Below are 14,514 nucleotides of genomic sequence, written 5' to 3' on the forward strand. Positions count from 1 at the left end.
GGGGGGGGGGGTATTGTTAACACTGACAAATTAGTGTGCATCATGTGGACCTTGGGTTAGGGCTAGCCAAGTAATAATTATGGTTAAGGTTACAGAGTCTCCCGGAAAAGAATGAGTCAATGTTTTGTTTGCTGAAGTCATGGAAACATGACTGTGTGTTAGTGAGTCTATGTATATGTGACCAATTGGGTGTCTTTTAATAACAGCATTCAGTCCCTTTTCCTGTCTAACAGATTCAAGGAGGATGCTGTTTCCATGGCAATGCCAGGTTGTATCTCTTCATTATTCATAAGCTGCTCTCCAGCTCCTGTCCAGGGTTTATCTCAATGTTCTAATGCCGTATTTATCACAAACATTCACAAAAGCAAGAGTGGACTGCAGCTATAAGAGGGATTGATGGTAAGGCCATCTCTCTGAACAAACAATTAATCCCACTGTGATCCCATCACCACGTTAACTAGATTACAACACTCTACAGGGGGAAAGTCAGAGTACACCTGTATGCAAAAATACATAAAACAGGCACCAACCGATGCAAGACAAAAAAATATACATCATGATTATAAAACCCTGAAACATGTTTTTACATAATCAGGGTCAGGTGTGATCCATAGATTCTATACAGGATATCAATATTCATAAAGACATTCATTAGAACGTCATATACACATTTATTTTTATAAATAACTTCTTTGTACAGCAACATTTCCACTCAAAAAAGAATTCAAAAAGTACCACACTGATGTAAAAATGTTTAACCAAAAACAACTTTGCAAACAGAACTCTTACAGAGTCCCATGTCTGCTGTGTTAGATGTTATTTTGAACACAGACATGAATGTATTGATATAACCCTATGATAAATTGACAATTAGTACAGAATGCTCTGCTGCCTCATTCCTAGTGCATGCTGGGATTCTGCCGGCCAAGCTATGCTGATCTGGGTACAGTACGAGGGTGTAGAAAATCAGAAGTACAGCACATGATAAATTTTAGCTATCTGTGTAGAATTCCAGAGCTGCATATCAAATGTGTGTTCTTTTTCAAGAAATTAATAATCTGTTTTTGCTAGGATTTAAAAAAAGAAAAGATGGTATATGAATGATTATGATAATGTCCTGACCTCCTGTTGTGTAATATCAAGGACACGCTCAAGGGTCAACTCCTCGAAATAAAGGCGGTCACACTCATCAAAGTCAGTGCTGACTGTCTCAGGGTTGTGGTTGACCACCACCGTCTTCTTGCCCATTTGTCTTAAGGCTCTGATGCTGGACACTGCACACCAGTCAAACTCAACGCTGCTGCCTAGTGGATAAATATGAGTCAGTTGGCCACAGAAAAAAAAGTTAAAAACTTCAACATACATAGCAATTACGCTGGTACATAACGGTGACACTTCCTTTTCATGCAATCATATTCCATAACATTAACCTTTAACTCACCATGTAAGATTTCATGTGATGAAACAAAATGAAAATGTGAAAACAATAACTAAATAGAATAGAGCAGAATAGAACAAAGGGGTGCTTGGTGTGGGCACGGATGACCTCCTGTAGTGTTCTTGCAGTAAAGCTAAAGAAGCCTCTGTCTGAACACTCTCCATTGATTAATTTCATGTTACAGAAAAGTTATTGTGAGACTCACCAATGTGGTAAGGTCCACAACCAAGAACCATAATTCCCTGGTCTTTGAAGTCCACATCATGCTCCTGGTGAAGTCAATATTTGAAAAAACTCATTTTATTGATGCACTATTGAGAATTTCAGACATCTTCAAGGTTGAAAATCTCAATGATCTTTTGCAAAACAAATATGTTTTAATTGTGGTTAGTACACAAACAATTATTGTATTTGTTAGATACACACCAAACATATGAACATACATATCTTTGTCACAAACAGTCAAATAAAATGTTTTCTCTAAGACCACATACCTGGCCATGATAAGTGCAGTACAGGTAGTTGGTCATTGCAGGGTACTCTGCTGCTAAGGTGTCAATCTATAAAAAGAGGAATTAGGTGGTTAACATGGTAGTCTCTTTAATAAATACATTTCTGCATGTCTATTTTTTATTTATTTGAATGACCAAACCAAAGTCGAGAGTATTGTTGAGACCGAGGGTGCAACACTGACATGTTCACTTCTGCTTACTCTCAGATTATTCAGTTTATGCTCTGATGAAGCAGTCAATAAGAAAGGGGCATATCTGCTCCAAAATGTACTCTTCAGAGTCGGGTGATAAATAAAAGTCATTTTTATTTATGGCTAAAAGAAACTACTATGTGTAAGTGTATTTGTGTTGAGCTTGAGTTTTATCTCCAGTCTATCTGACATCTACTTGGAAAAGTCCAGTGATTCTCACCTGTTTAACCCAGGGTCTGATGCCAAAATTGAGCCTCATCTCTCTGGCAGTTTTCTCGTTGCTGCCGAGAATCTGACCAACCTGCTGATCTGAAAAGCCATCCTGCTTGACCTTCAGCAGCAGATCCTTGGGTACTGCACCACTGTGTGAAAGGCAATACAAGAGGTAATAATAACAGTTATTACTCTTAACTATTTAGCTCTGCCAACAATATGTAGTGTTCAAAACGGATTACATGCAATCTCATGTCAACCTGTTGCTCAGTTTCTGCAGTAAGCATGGTTACATTTCTCAGGTTTCAAAGCGATTTTTTAAAATATTTAACTAAGTTTGGCATCAAGGTCAGTCTGGGAAAGGACAAAATACCCTGCTACTTATATGAAATGAGCAGTGATTTACAGCCCAATCAATCTAAATCACCAGCAAAGTAAGTAGCATAGTGCCAATGATCTCTCAAGCCATAAGTACTTGCATGCCTGACATGAAAGTGATGGTGAGGAAAAATATGCCTTCCAACACAGATAAAAACAGACAAGACACGTTTATTAGAATGGAGTTTTCTTAGTCTGCTTACTCACACATGCCTTTGTATTTTTCTAGTCTATTGAATTATGAGGGTGAATCCAGTAAGTGGGGTCATTACTGGTTCACTTACCCAGAGGTGTAGACAGCAGGGAACAGCTCAGTGTAGAAAGATCAATAACAAATTGACAAGGCCCACAGTTGCTAGAAAACAAGTTGGCAAGAGCAGCCATTTAAAAGCCAATTCCATTAATAAGATTTCAAGGTATTATGGAACGTAAAGCAGAAATAAAGTTATCAACAAGTGATTTAAGACTTTAATTGGCTCGAAAAAAAAAAAAAAGAGCGCTATGGCCAAACACTGCCATATACTTAACTGCTCATGCACATATCAGTTTCGGCTACAGTCTATATCGACAATGCATACTGTAGCTATAAAGCTTAGAGTCACACCTTGTTACTTATGTATTCATCTCTCACGTAAAAAAAATAAATGTTTTATAAAAAACTTATTTTACTCCCTGCCAAAAATCACATAAGCTAAGCTAGAGCAGTATTCAAAGTCGGAGCATATTTAAGTTTATGTTCTTCTCTGAAACATGTATGTTTGCTTATTTACAAACACTCACTGGAATGTTCCGATTAGTTAATTCTTGTCAATCCTTGTTTAAAAAAAAATTTTAGTCAGAATTAAAAAGATGAATCCTCTTGATCTGCCTTGATCATGTCTTGTTTACGTGTTGCGAGCAAGCTAGCCAACAAATGTCAGCTAGAGTTTGCTCCGAGTAAGAAATGTACTGAAAACTGGCAACCTCACTGCACAACATTGACACTGGTGGCAACGGTGCAAATACCAGGATAATTCCTAATTTACTTGACTCATGACATGACCATGTAACACATTTTTAGAATGTCTGCTGACTGCCTTGTTTAGAAGACGTTAAACCAAGAATGAAAAACTACCCGAAACGCCAACATTTTTTATTTGTAAAGTGAACAATGAGACAAACTCTGTTTAAAGAACAAACTCAGTTGATTAAAGAAACACAAGCTAAAATGGACCATTTCAGAAAGAGGAAGTCAGCAGGTACTGCTGAAATGTAAAGTAAGAGAAAAAAAAAATTGTTTTTGGAACGTCAAAGCAAGTACATCTCTTAAAATGGACCTCCCAAAATAATATTATGAAGCAGTAAGTTAGAAAATGTTCCTGCTATTTAAAGTTATAAGGCAAAGTTACAAAGTATACATGGGACCTATAAGGTTAACTGGCTCTCTGTCTGATCTGAATTATTTACGATTTCATAGCATAACAATATAGGAAATATATAGTGTTTTAACTCCTAAGGCACATGTCTGGGCTGAGAAATAAAATAAAAAAAACTGAAATAATGAAAAGAAAGCAGAAAGTCAGATTGAAAGAATGTTAAACACTTTTTGTGCTACAAAACTTTGTTGTCTTGTGTGCAGTTATCATGTCTGAAGGGGGATTGCTTCATAGTTTCACATATACTTGTGGACACACTCAAACAAAACTTCTTGTAAAATTTTCCTTCATCAATTATTAACCTTTAAATACTAGAGTGACACTTGTGTGTTGTGTAGTTGTTGTCCATGCATACAAAATTAAGTGAATCAGAATTTATAGAATGCAAAAGGCTTAATTGTAAATGCCAGTACTTTGTGCAGGGGACTGCTCTGAAGCCTCTGGAGCTCATTATACAAAGTGAAATGTTGCAAAAGCAGCTCAACATAATGGACAATGCTGCACACCCTCTACATAACAGATCAAAACACAAAATGTTTTCAGTCAGCTGTTTTCTCAGATCTGATACAGCAAAATTACATAAGGCCATTCATGCCCTCACCAATAATTCTAATACCATCTATCAAAATTAATATTCATTTGTTTATTTTCTATACTCACTTCATCTAATTCAGAGTCGTCTGGGCTGGAGCCTATACCAGTTTCTACCAGGCAAGAGGCAGGGTACATCCTTAAAGAGTCACATCACAGGGCAAAAACAGACGAACAACCATGTACACAGGCTCACTCACTCACTAATAAATCTAATATGCATGTTGTCTGGATGGTGGAATGAAACCAGAGTAAGCTGAGAGAGCTCATGAACGCATGCACATATAAATATGTATATGCAGTGTCTGCTCAGTTGCTGACCAGCAGAGCTTGAATTGCACCTGCATTCAGCTCTACGCTCCATCAGTTTGGCAGCAGTCTAATGTTGCCCCCTCATCCCAAATTCCCTGCACCACAGGCAGCAGAAACTACACCAACCCTCTATGTGTCATGGTGTTGTCCACCCGATGGTTAGCCATTAATTATTAATCGGAAAACTAAAAAGAAAGCAGAAGGTAACCTGTGGCTGAGGCAAGACAATTTATTGTAGCCTTGTTTTGAGTTGTCCAAGTAAGAGCCAGAGGGCAGAAAGAAAGAGAGGAAGACAGCATAGAGAATGTGAACCCTTAGAGAGAAAGAAAGCGAAACATGAAATGATTGGGGCTTACCTAATTTGTGAGAACTGACATTTTCCAGGTGAAGAATATTCAGTTTTCCGTACATCATTCAGAAAAATCAGGTAAATCCAAATTGACAAGTCCTAAAAGTAAAATCTGAATATTTTCAGAAATATTCTTGTAGCTAGCTTTGATCTTTTTTCTACCTGTTTGCTCAGTTTCTGCCAAACTGTTGAGTGCTCAAACTTTTAGATCTGCAGAAATCCTTGTTGTAATAGCACATTTCAACCCTTTCCAAGTATTCATTGCTTGCTTTTGTGCTGCTGGATGTGTGCTTTTTGCCCTAGGCCACTGAAAAACCCACAATTTACAACTCCAGCCTAGTTTTCCATCAGTTGAGAAACTTATTTCATTCTAAAATGCCTTGGTAAGCTTCCAATTACATTGATCACGTGCCAATTCTGGTACTCCAGGCATTGAATTGATCAAAGATGTTCCACTATAATATAAATTTTGTCATTATTCACTGTAGATAATGTGTTATTTTCCTTAGGGCCTTAATTTCATAATTTCTACTGCATACACATAACAGAAATAGCCCCACATACAATAGTAACGTAGAGGAATTTCATTTTTGTAACTGGGTATGTTGCATTCATTCTTTCATGTCAGCGACTTTTAGCCATGTTTATTTTCTAGAAGCAAAACAGATTTGCCATTTGTGTAATAAGTCATCTAAGAAACATATTTGCTACATCAGAAAGCTAGTGTAAAAACTTTTGTTGGAAAAATCTGAGATTTTCTTTTGTTATAAAGTATAGCTTTAAAATGCATTCATGTTAATGAATACTGACAGAAACCAAACTTTAGATTAGTTCTTTTAGTTCGCTCTCATCCTATACCTCATACTTTACACATAAGTGGGCTGTTGAGTCTTCAACTGAGGAGCTGATTCTGCTGTGTATAGTCATGCGCTTGTGGAACGGTTGCTTAGTCTCTATACTACATGAAGGTTTTTGTAATCCTAACTCTATCCAACATCAACGTAAATGGATGCTATTAATATAAAGTGCATTTATCAATCGTCTAGTTGACCACTCATAACGTTTTTACACTACACATACACTTATACAGTACTTCTTAGTCGACACAGAATTAGAGGCTACGCAGTGCTTTTTCTCTGTCGCATACATTGTGGAATTGGAGGAAAAGTGGGGTTTGGTGTCTTGTCCCATGATACTTTGAGATGTAGCCCAGCAAACCCAAGGATTGAACCGCTGATCTTCCAGTTAACAGACAAACCTCTTTCTCCTGAGTCTTTTTCTCAAGGTCACCCAAAAAACAGCCTCTTGACTATCTAGCAGCGCATCTGGTGTTCGATCCACCAAACAGTAAATGTTAACTCCACTTGTTACCCATGACTGCCCAAATCCAAATCAAGTCATTTATGCTTTTCAGCAGAGTGACTGTGGACTCTGCACAATGCCATCTAAACTCAGTCATACAGGCTTATTTTTACTTATGACCACTAGAGTACTCTTAGGAATGTCATCTGGCACTGCCATCACTACACGCAAGACAGTCTCATTCGAGATTGTTTTCATTTAGGCTTTTGGATTCATATTTCTGACACAGAATAACAGTATGTCACCACCTGCTCACAAGTCCAATAATATTGTGGTGCTTCAGGAAATCATTACCTCCTATGAGAATCAAAGTGTTCTCATCTATAACCTGTCCATCAGAGATTAATAAAGTGTATCTCTATATGATACACAGCACAAGTTTGATCCCTGTTATTTAAAAAAACAAAAAAAAAAAACAACACTCATTCACTACTAATCATTATCCCATTGTGTCAGATTCAGCATACTAAAATGAGACATTGCTTGTTCAAAGTGTCTGTTACCCCTTGTAGTTTCCAAGGCGGTGATCCAGCTGTGTAATCCTGTGGAGTTTGTGGAGGAACCACTTGTCTATGGCTGTCAGTTGATGAATCTGATCAATACTCATACCCTTATGGAGAGCCTGAAAGGTAAATGCATAAAAGGAACTCAGCATTGTCAATCACTATCATCACATCAAATTTATCATTCATGCCCCTGAAAGCTGAGAGTCAGAGGACTTCACTGGGCAGTCACCATAAATACCACACTTTTGTACATTCCTTCTTCAAGGACTATTTCAGGTAAAATCTAAAGCAGGAACAATATATTACTTTGGCATTTCATTAAATACCAGTGTCCACACCAGCCTGTGTCATCAACCTGTAATATAACTGAGGTTCTGCCCTGACAACAGCCAGTAAATATATTTTATTGGCTTTATAAAGGATGTCTGACAAGCAAAATAAAATGTGTGAGAGGATTTTAGTCCACAGTCTAATGGTCAAAGAAAACTGCCTTGTTTTCCCAAAACGAACTGATAATCAAGATGTGAGTGATTACAGTGCCTTTTATAGAAAAATCAGAAAGTGCAAACAATGCACTATGTGACCAAGGATTGTGCTTATGTTGCTGCTTTTAAGCATGTGAGCAAAAATAACAGTGACGTATCTAATTAGCTGTCTTCTGTTGTATGGAATCTTTGCTAATTAACGCAGATAACATCTGAAAACCTGTCTATGAAGGTAGGTCTGTCTCACAGTTCAGGACGGTAAATTTTGTTGTGCATTCCCCATAGCAAAAATTAACAGAAACCATGGGCTTTGCTTGGAATGACAGTTACTGTGCTGACCACCTTGCAGTATATTTGATAGCCTGCGGATAAGATGAGGATCATTAATCCCCAATGTTCTCCCGCCATCTCTCATGATCTCACTCTGTACAAAAGGAAAAATATCTCCCGTCATGACACAAAGCTTACACAGTCGGTGGTTTCAACAGTGACACAACCTCATTCTGCTTCTCTCTCAGTTGTTGATAAAAGTTTGTTGAAGTGCTGAATCTGTATATGTTTTTCCCTTTGTAAAAGCTTGAGAAAGATCTTTGTTTGGATAACAGAGCTTGAACCCTTGCATCGAGCTGTCTCACCTCTGTCTGACTCTTTGTGGAAAAACAACAGACAATCAGCAATAGACTGGCTAAGAACAAAAACAGACAGTACAAAAACATTTCAAAGTGTATGCATATGACTCATCCATGCAGGATACTTGAAAAGGACAATATTTCAGATAATCAAATTCTCTTCATATGTGTTTTCAAAGTGCTTACACTGCTGTACATCAGTGATTCAAAGACAAACTTTTTCTCAGAATAAAGCATTTTCAGCTACTCATGAAGGAAGGCCAGGGACATTTTTTCTTAATGGTACTTCAAAATGTGGTACAAATAAGCGTACTCAAGTGTCATTCATTATTAATGTTTCAAAGCATTTGTGTACCTTGGCGAGAGAGAAAATGCGGGTGCTGGAGGGTACAGCCAGCTCCTGATGAAGGTCCTGCGTGTCGGCCCAGGCTTTCTTTAGTGGCAGCCGAGGAACAAAACCATCTACAGAGGGATGACACATCCTCAAGGCCTTTTGCACGCTCTCCTCGAAGGTCCGACCTACTGCCATCACCTGAGTCCAGAGGAGGGAAATGTGAGTGAGTGAGTGCGTGAAAGAGATTCATCAGTGTGGATCCTCCTCACCTCTCCAACACTCTTCATGGCGCTGCCTATCTCACGAGACATTCCCTGAAAGCGGTCAAGGTCCCAGCGGGGAATCTTGGTAACGATGTAGTCTAAACTGGGCTCAAAGCAGGCTGTGGTTTTCTCCGATACAGCATTCTTGATGTCTGGCAGAGGAATTCCTAGAGCTAGCTTTGCAGCTACAAATGCCAGTGGGTACCTGTCAGAGAAGTATCAACGAATGATCACCAAAAGTGTGTCACCTTTTCAATTCAGAGATAAATATACATTTCTATCAACTTCAGTCTGCCAAGTTTCTTACCAAGCTGTGCTGTGGTATAATGTACAGTCTCTATTCTGTCCCATTTCAAAGTTCCAAGATTTTTGATATGGGTAATGCGTTATAATCCAAATAAAATGTACTTAGGAAAATATTTTTGCACGCTTGTTTTCAAACTTTTTTTTTATTTGTTCTATTATATATTACATTTTATAATATCCATACCTTAAAAGTATTATGCATGCTGTATTAAACTCAATCAATTTTAGGATTTTCATCAATTCTAGGTTATTTGTCAACAAAACAGGTAAAATGCCAAAGAGGTGAACACTTCTGCATAGTATCACACATGCGCTCTCACCCAGTAGCTTTGGATGCCAGTGCTGAGCTTCTTGACAGCCTGGCATTAACCTCAATGATGCAGTACTCAAGGGACGATGGGTGTAGTGCGTACTGAATGTTGCATTCGCCAACAATTCCTAGGTGGCGTACCACTTTGATAGCAGTCTCACGGAGCATGTGGTACTCCTCATTAGAAAGTGTCTGGCTCGGTGCCACCACTATGGAGTCACCTGTAGAAAAAGTGAAAGGTTTAGTCAAGTGTGGAAGGAAGCATTTGTGAGGAATGTTTTAGTCTCTGAACTAAATCATTTTATGGTTTTAAACTGATTGTTTTGAACCGTTTATTATCAATAGTTGGAATTTTTTATGTTTTAGTAGATTTGTTGTTAGGGTTTGCAATCTTAAACAAACATTAAATTAGCACATTTGTTCCTCGTGGCACTAAACAACATTGTTTTAACAGTAAATGTGTCATGCTGAATTGCGTCTGCACACACGCTGCGTGCACTCCAGCGGAGGCCACAGAACTTATGATTATCTTTGCATCATTTACAGGCATAAAAACCCTGTATACAACTACTGCAACTGCATTAGGACTATCAAAGACACGTCCTGTAAGAGTCTACACCTCGTTGTAGACAGGTGTAGAACCGTAGAGACACTCACCATAAAACAAAAAGAGAAACTCACAAAAGGGGGCATACGAAAAAACAAGATTTCAGAGGACAGCTATAAAGGAGTGAAATAAGACCGAAGTTTGTCATCTGAATCTGAAGGATTTAATAGACAACAGAAGAGAGCACCTGTGATGTAAGCTGGACTTCTGTTTTGACCTTGGCGCAGACAGCTGCATGTTCACTGTCTTAGTCCTCACCTGCGTCCTGGACTGTCACAGAGTATGATTTAATCTGCTGCCACGCTCCCATACCTGATTTTTACGCAGCTGCCACTCTGTTTTTATTTTAGGTGCATGACATGTTATTGTTCATAGATTGTTTGTCAAAGTGCTTTATTATTTTACTTGCTGCTGAAGTTACCATCATTGTGCTGTTAACTGTGAGACTTTGCGAGATGTTTTAATCAGTATACTAAAATGATCAAATAAAGTAGGCTATGCAGTTAAAACATGTTTTATTCTATCTCATTTTTCAATAATAAAATAAGTAAATGCAGGGATGTACATGTATCTGCTCAGATGGTTCCAAAAATCTACCGCACTGCTAAAATGGTTTATCATATCAGGAGTAAAATTCAGAAATGATGAATAAAAGTGAAATGACTGAACCAATTCATTTTGTGACAGTGCACTTCCAAATGGTAAACTACGAACATGAACTTGTTCAGTTTTGATCTGTCTGAACTGAATTTTAAACTCATTCTGTAGACTTATTACATCAAATATCATGAAAAAACACTGAAGTTTCAAATTTGATGTTATGTGACCTTTAAGACTGTACACACGTGATTAATGAAACTATAAAATACAGAACAAGATAAGGTGAGATGAGGCAAATACTTGAATCATGTCACAGATTGCAGTTTAACCACTCGAACACATTCGTTGCATAAATTATTTAAACTGGGGAATCATTTGGGTCATTGATTACTGCATTTTGATTGTTTAAAAAAAAAAAAAAAACATGCTGGTCTGTTTCTCCTCCAGAATCTGTAAAAAGCATTTGCTATGAGAATTTAACTAAATCCCACACATAGTCTTGCATCTACAGCAACAGCTGTTAAAAAATAATTCTGCCAGGCTTCATCATCTAGAAACAACCTTCAAACAGCAAGCAGCAAAGATTTAAATGCAAATGAGAAGACATGAAAACAATGCAACCAAACAGAGCTTGTTGTTATCTTAGCAGAGTAATGGGTAGTATATATAGGCTCAGTACCTGTGTGAATGCCAAGTGGATCGAAGTTCTCCATGTTGCAGACAGTTACGCAGTTATCAGCCACGTCTCTCACAACCTCATATTCTACTTCCTTCCAGCCCAGTAAAGACTTCTCCACAAGAATCTGACTGCTCATGGCCAGGGCCTACAATAAAAAGAACATTACATTATGTCTACATCAGGTCGACACAAAATATCAAGACGAACACAATATAATTCAACACAACAATTGAGCTATTTAGAATCCTGTGTGAAGCTTCAGGCTTGGAGCCTCAATTTTAAGCTTTAACTCGGCAAGTAATAATTACTGTCAGCACATACTTTCCAGTATGCTCATGTACCATACTGAATCTAAACAGTGTAATGCCTGGCAATAAGAGGAAAACTCAGTCTTTAGTCATTGTTGCATTCTAGGGTATATACATAGCTACAATATTTAGTCAACCTGCAAAGACATAGACCCACTTCCATGGACATTAAAGAGTCATCCCATAAACTGCCCCCCAAATGACCAGTGTAAATCACCACAAAAGCAAAATATTATTTACACTTTTTTCTTGAAAACACTTAACTCAAAGTAACTTCAGTTCATTCACATAAGATTGTAACTAACTTGCAGTTTTTGAAACATAATTTGAGCAGATTAATTCCAATATGGCAGCGTCTCTGTGTCTGTCCATTTTCCAGAATTCAATTACAGGGTGAAGTAGAAAGGCCAACAGTATACTGGAGCAACAACCAGCAGTGTCATGTGAGGATGATGCCAGTAATGATGAATGGCAGCCAGAAACAGACTGCAGAGACTTACAGAAAGGAATCTGAGAATGTAGAGCCTTTAAACAGAGAGTTTTTTTTCGGAAAGTGAAAATTGAAGACTAATGGATTGTTTTATTTTAGTCTTTTTTTGTAAATCGAAATTCCAAAAATGTTGACTAAATGGTGCCAGGATTGAGGAAGAAATATATCAATATTTATGTTTCTACCAAAGTAAGATTAAATATAATTAGGCAATATTTGTTGTTCATGTTTGTCATCACTCATTCGTGAAAGGGTTCCGTGATGTCCGCAGGAGACATATGCTAGTTGCAAACCTTGCACAGCAGTCAAAAATATTCTGTTATTTATTTGAAAGACGTCTGCATTTGATTCATGGGTTGCATTGGGAATATTCATAAAGACTTTTTGCTTGTGTTGTTTTCATGCTATCAACTTCCAAAATGCAGTCTGTTTAGGAAAATGACTTCAATAAATGTACCCTGTGCAATATCTTTTAAACTACAACATAGACCAGAAAGTGCAGAAGGTAAGTTATTATACAAGTTAATAACCCATTTCTAAAAGATTAGATATTTTGTTGAAGTAAACAAATCCTCTTTTTGACAAGAGCAGACAAGATTAAGAGAATGCTTGCCTTGAGTTTTAGTTTAGATTTTTTTTTTTTTTTTTATCAACAGAGAGAATAAATACAGTTACTTTCTTTCCTCTACTAGATACAAATAAGTAAAGGCAGATTTAAATGCCACATGAAACAAAAAAAAAAAAACTTGAAAAAGGTAGAAGAAAATAAATAAAAAGGTATTCACCTTATGAAACTGTCTGCCTCACACAGCTCATTTTGCTGTCTGTGATTACATGTTATTATCAAGTGAGCTGTCAGACATAATGTTGAAAAGGGTACAAAAATGTTGCTTAGCAACTGAAAATAAGACTAACTGCAAATGCAAACCAGATATAGAGAGTGTGTCTGGCCCTGTGCCCATTACATCTCTTGACACAGAGCTGAAACAATATATTATATGTAAATAATTTGATCTTATTTCACCTGTAAACAGGTAAATGCAGCAAACCCAGGTTAGAATACATGAAGGGAACATTTTAGGCTGAATAAAACTGCTTCCGCTGATTACTTTTATTTAGATTGAGTGATCAATTTTTAAGGGAAAATAAGAATACTGAGAAACACTTTAAAAAGAACACAAAGTTGTGCTCAGATGCCAAATCATGAGTTATTTATTCTGACCTTGTGAGCAGTTTCCTCCAGCTTGTCTGTGTTAGCACACAGGCCGGAGCCCAGACCACCCAGAGCGTAGGCCGATCGCAGCATCACCGGGTAGCCTATCTGTTCTGCTGCTTTCAGGGCATCAGACACCTGAAAGATGGACATGTATCATTTTCCTAAGACATATTTAGTCTACACAAAAGAATGTATAACAAATAAATATGTAAGAAGAATTAACTACATTGCAAACAAAAAAGTATTTTCAGAACTATGGAGGAAGTATGCAGGTCACATACAAGATCATCTTTCTTTTATTGTGACTGAACTTGGATCCTTACCGACTCCACAGCAATACTGGGTGCAATTTTCTCATTGATCTCCATCAGTTTGTCAGAAAAAAGCTGCCTGTCCTCTGTGGCAATGATGGACTCCACTGAGGTTCCAAGAACTTTAACACCATACTGTTCCAAGACGCCACGCTGGAACAATTCCACTCCTGAGAACAAATTCACACAGGGATGAATTATTAAACTTAAAAAGAAATCAGTAAACAATACGTGTTCTATTTGGTTATTGTCTTTAATGTACAATAAAAATATAACAAATAAGTAATAATAATTGCAGTCACAAGTGGAATTTCTAACCACGGCAGTATTGTCAGTTTGCAATGGGCTTGATCTGGGCACACAAGCGTTTTATATACGTATTGATCAGTTCCATATATGCCTGGAAAAACTGCATGTCTTACCACAATTGAGGGCAGTCTGTCCACCCATGGAAAGCAAAATGCCATCTGGACGCTCAGCTTTAATGACCTCTGTTACAAATTCTGGCGTGACAGGCAGGAAGTAGACTGAGTCCGCCTGCTTAGAGCCCACTTCGTTGGTCTGAACAGAGGCTATGTTCGGGTTCATGAGCACTGTCTTCAGGTTTTCCTCCTAGAAGTTCACAATGGTCACTCAAGAGTAATGTGCAGTTGTGTGTACAGGGGTGCTTCAAAGCCTGGAAATCTTTCAACTTTTAAACATAAATACA

The 14,514-nt window shown here is 37.7% G+C and overlaps 1 protein-coding gene across 1 annotated transcript in view; it reads right to left on the reverse strand.

The window, feature by feature from the left end:
• The window catches only part of cps1 (carbamoyl-phosphate synthase 1, mitochondrial), a 51,760-nt gene that overhangs the window by 27,176 nt on the left and 10,070 nt on the right, over positions 1-14,514 (reverse strand). Inside the window, exons 14-25 of the mRNA XM_072397702.1 lie at positions 14,228-14,417; positions 13,818-13,975; positions 13,501-13,629; positions 11,481-11,625; positions 9,605-9,815; positions 8,985-9,183; positions 8,737-8,913; positions 7,265-7,383; positions 2,362-2,503; positions 1,933-1,998; positions 1,644-1,707; positions 1,123-1,304 (exon numbers count right to left, since the gene is read on the reverse strand). Coding sequence (XP_072253803.1) covers positions 1,123-1,304; positions 1,644-1,707; positions 1,933-1,998; positions 2,362-2,503; positions 7,265-7,383; positions 8,737-8,913; positions 8,985-9,183; positions 9,605-9,815; positions 11,481-11,625; positions 13,501-13,629; positions 13,818-13,975; positions 14,228-14,417 — 1,782 coding nt within the window. The remainder of the gene's footprint in view (positions 1-1,122; positions 1,305-1,643; positions 1,708-1,932; positions 1,999-2,361; positions 2,504-7,264; positions 7,384-8,736; positions 8,914-8,984; positions 9,184-9,604; positions 9,816-11,480; positions 11,626-13,500; positions 13,630-13,817; positions 13,976-14,227; positions 14,418-14,514) is intronic.

The sequence above is a fragment of the Leuresthes tenuis genome, unplaced genomic scaffold (genome assembly GCF_036924035.1).
Source record: "Leuresthes tenuis unplaced genomic scaffold, fLeuTen1.0.hap1 SCAF_12, whole genome shotgun sequence".
Lineage (NCBI taxonomy): Eukaryota > Metazoa > Chordata > Actinopteri > Atheriniformes > Atherinopsidae > Leuresthes > Leuresthes tenuis.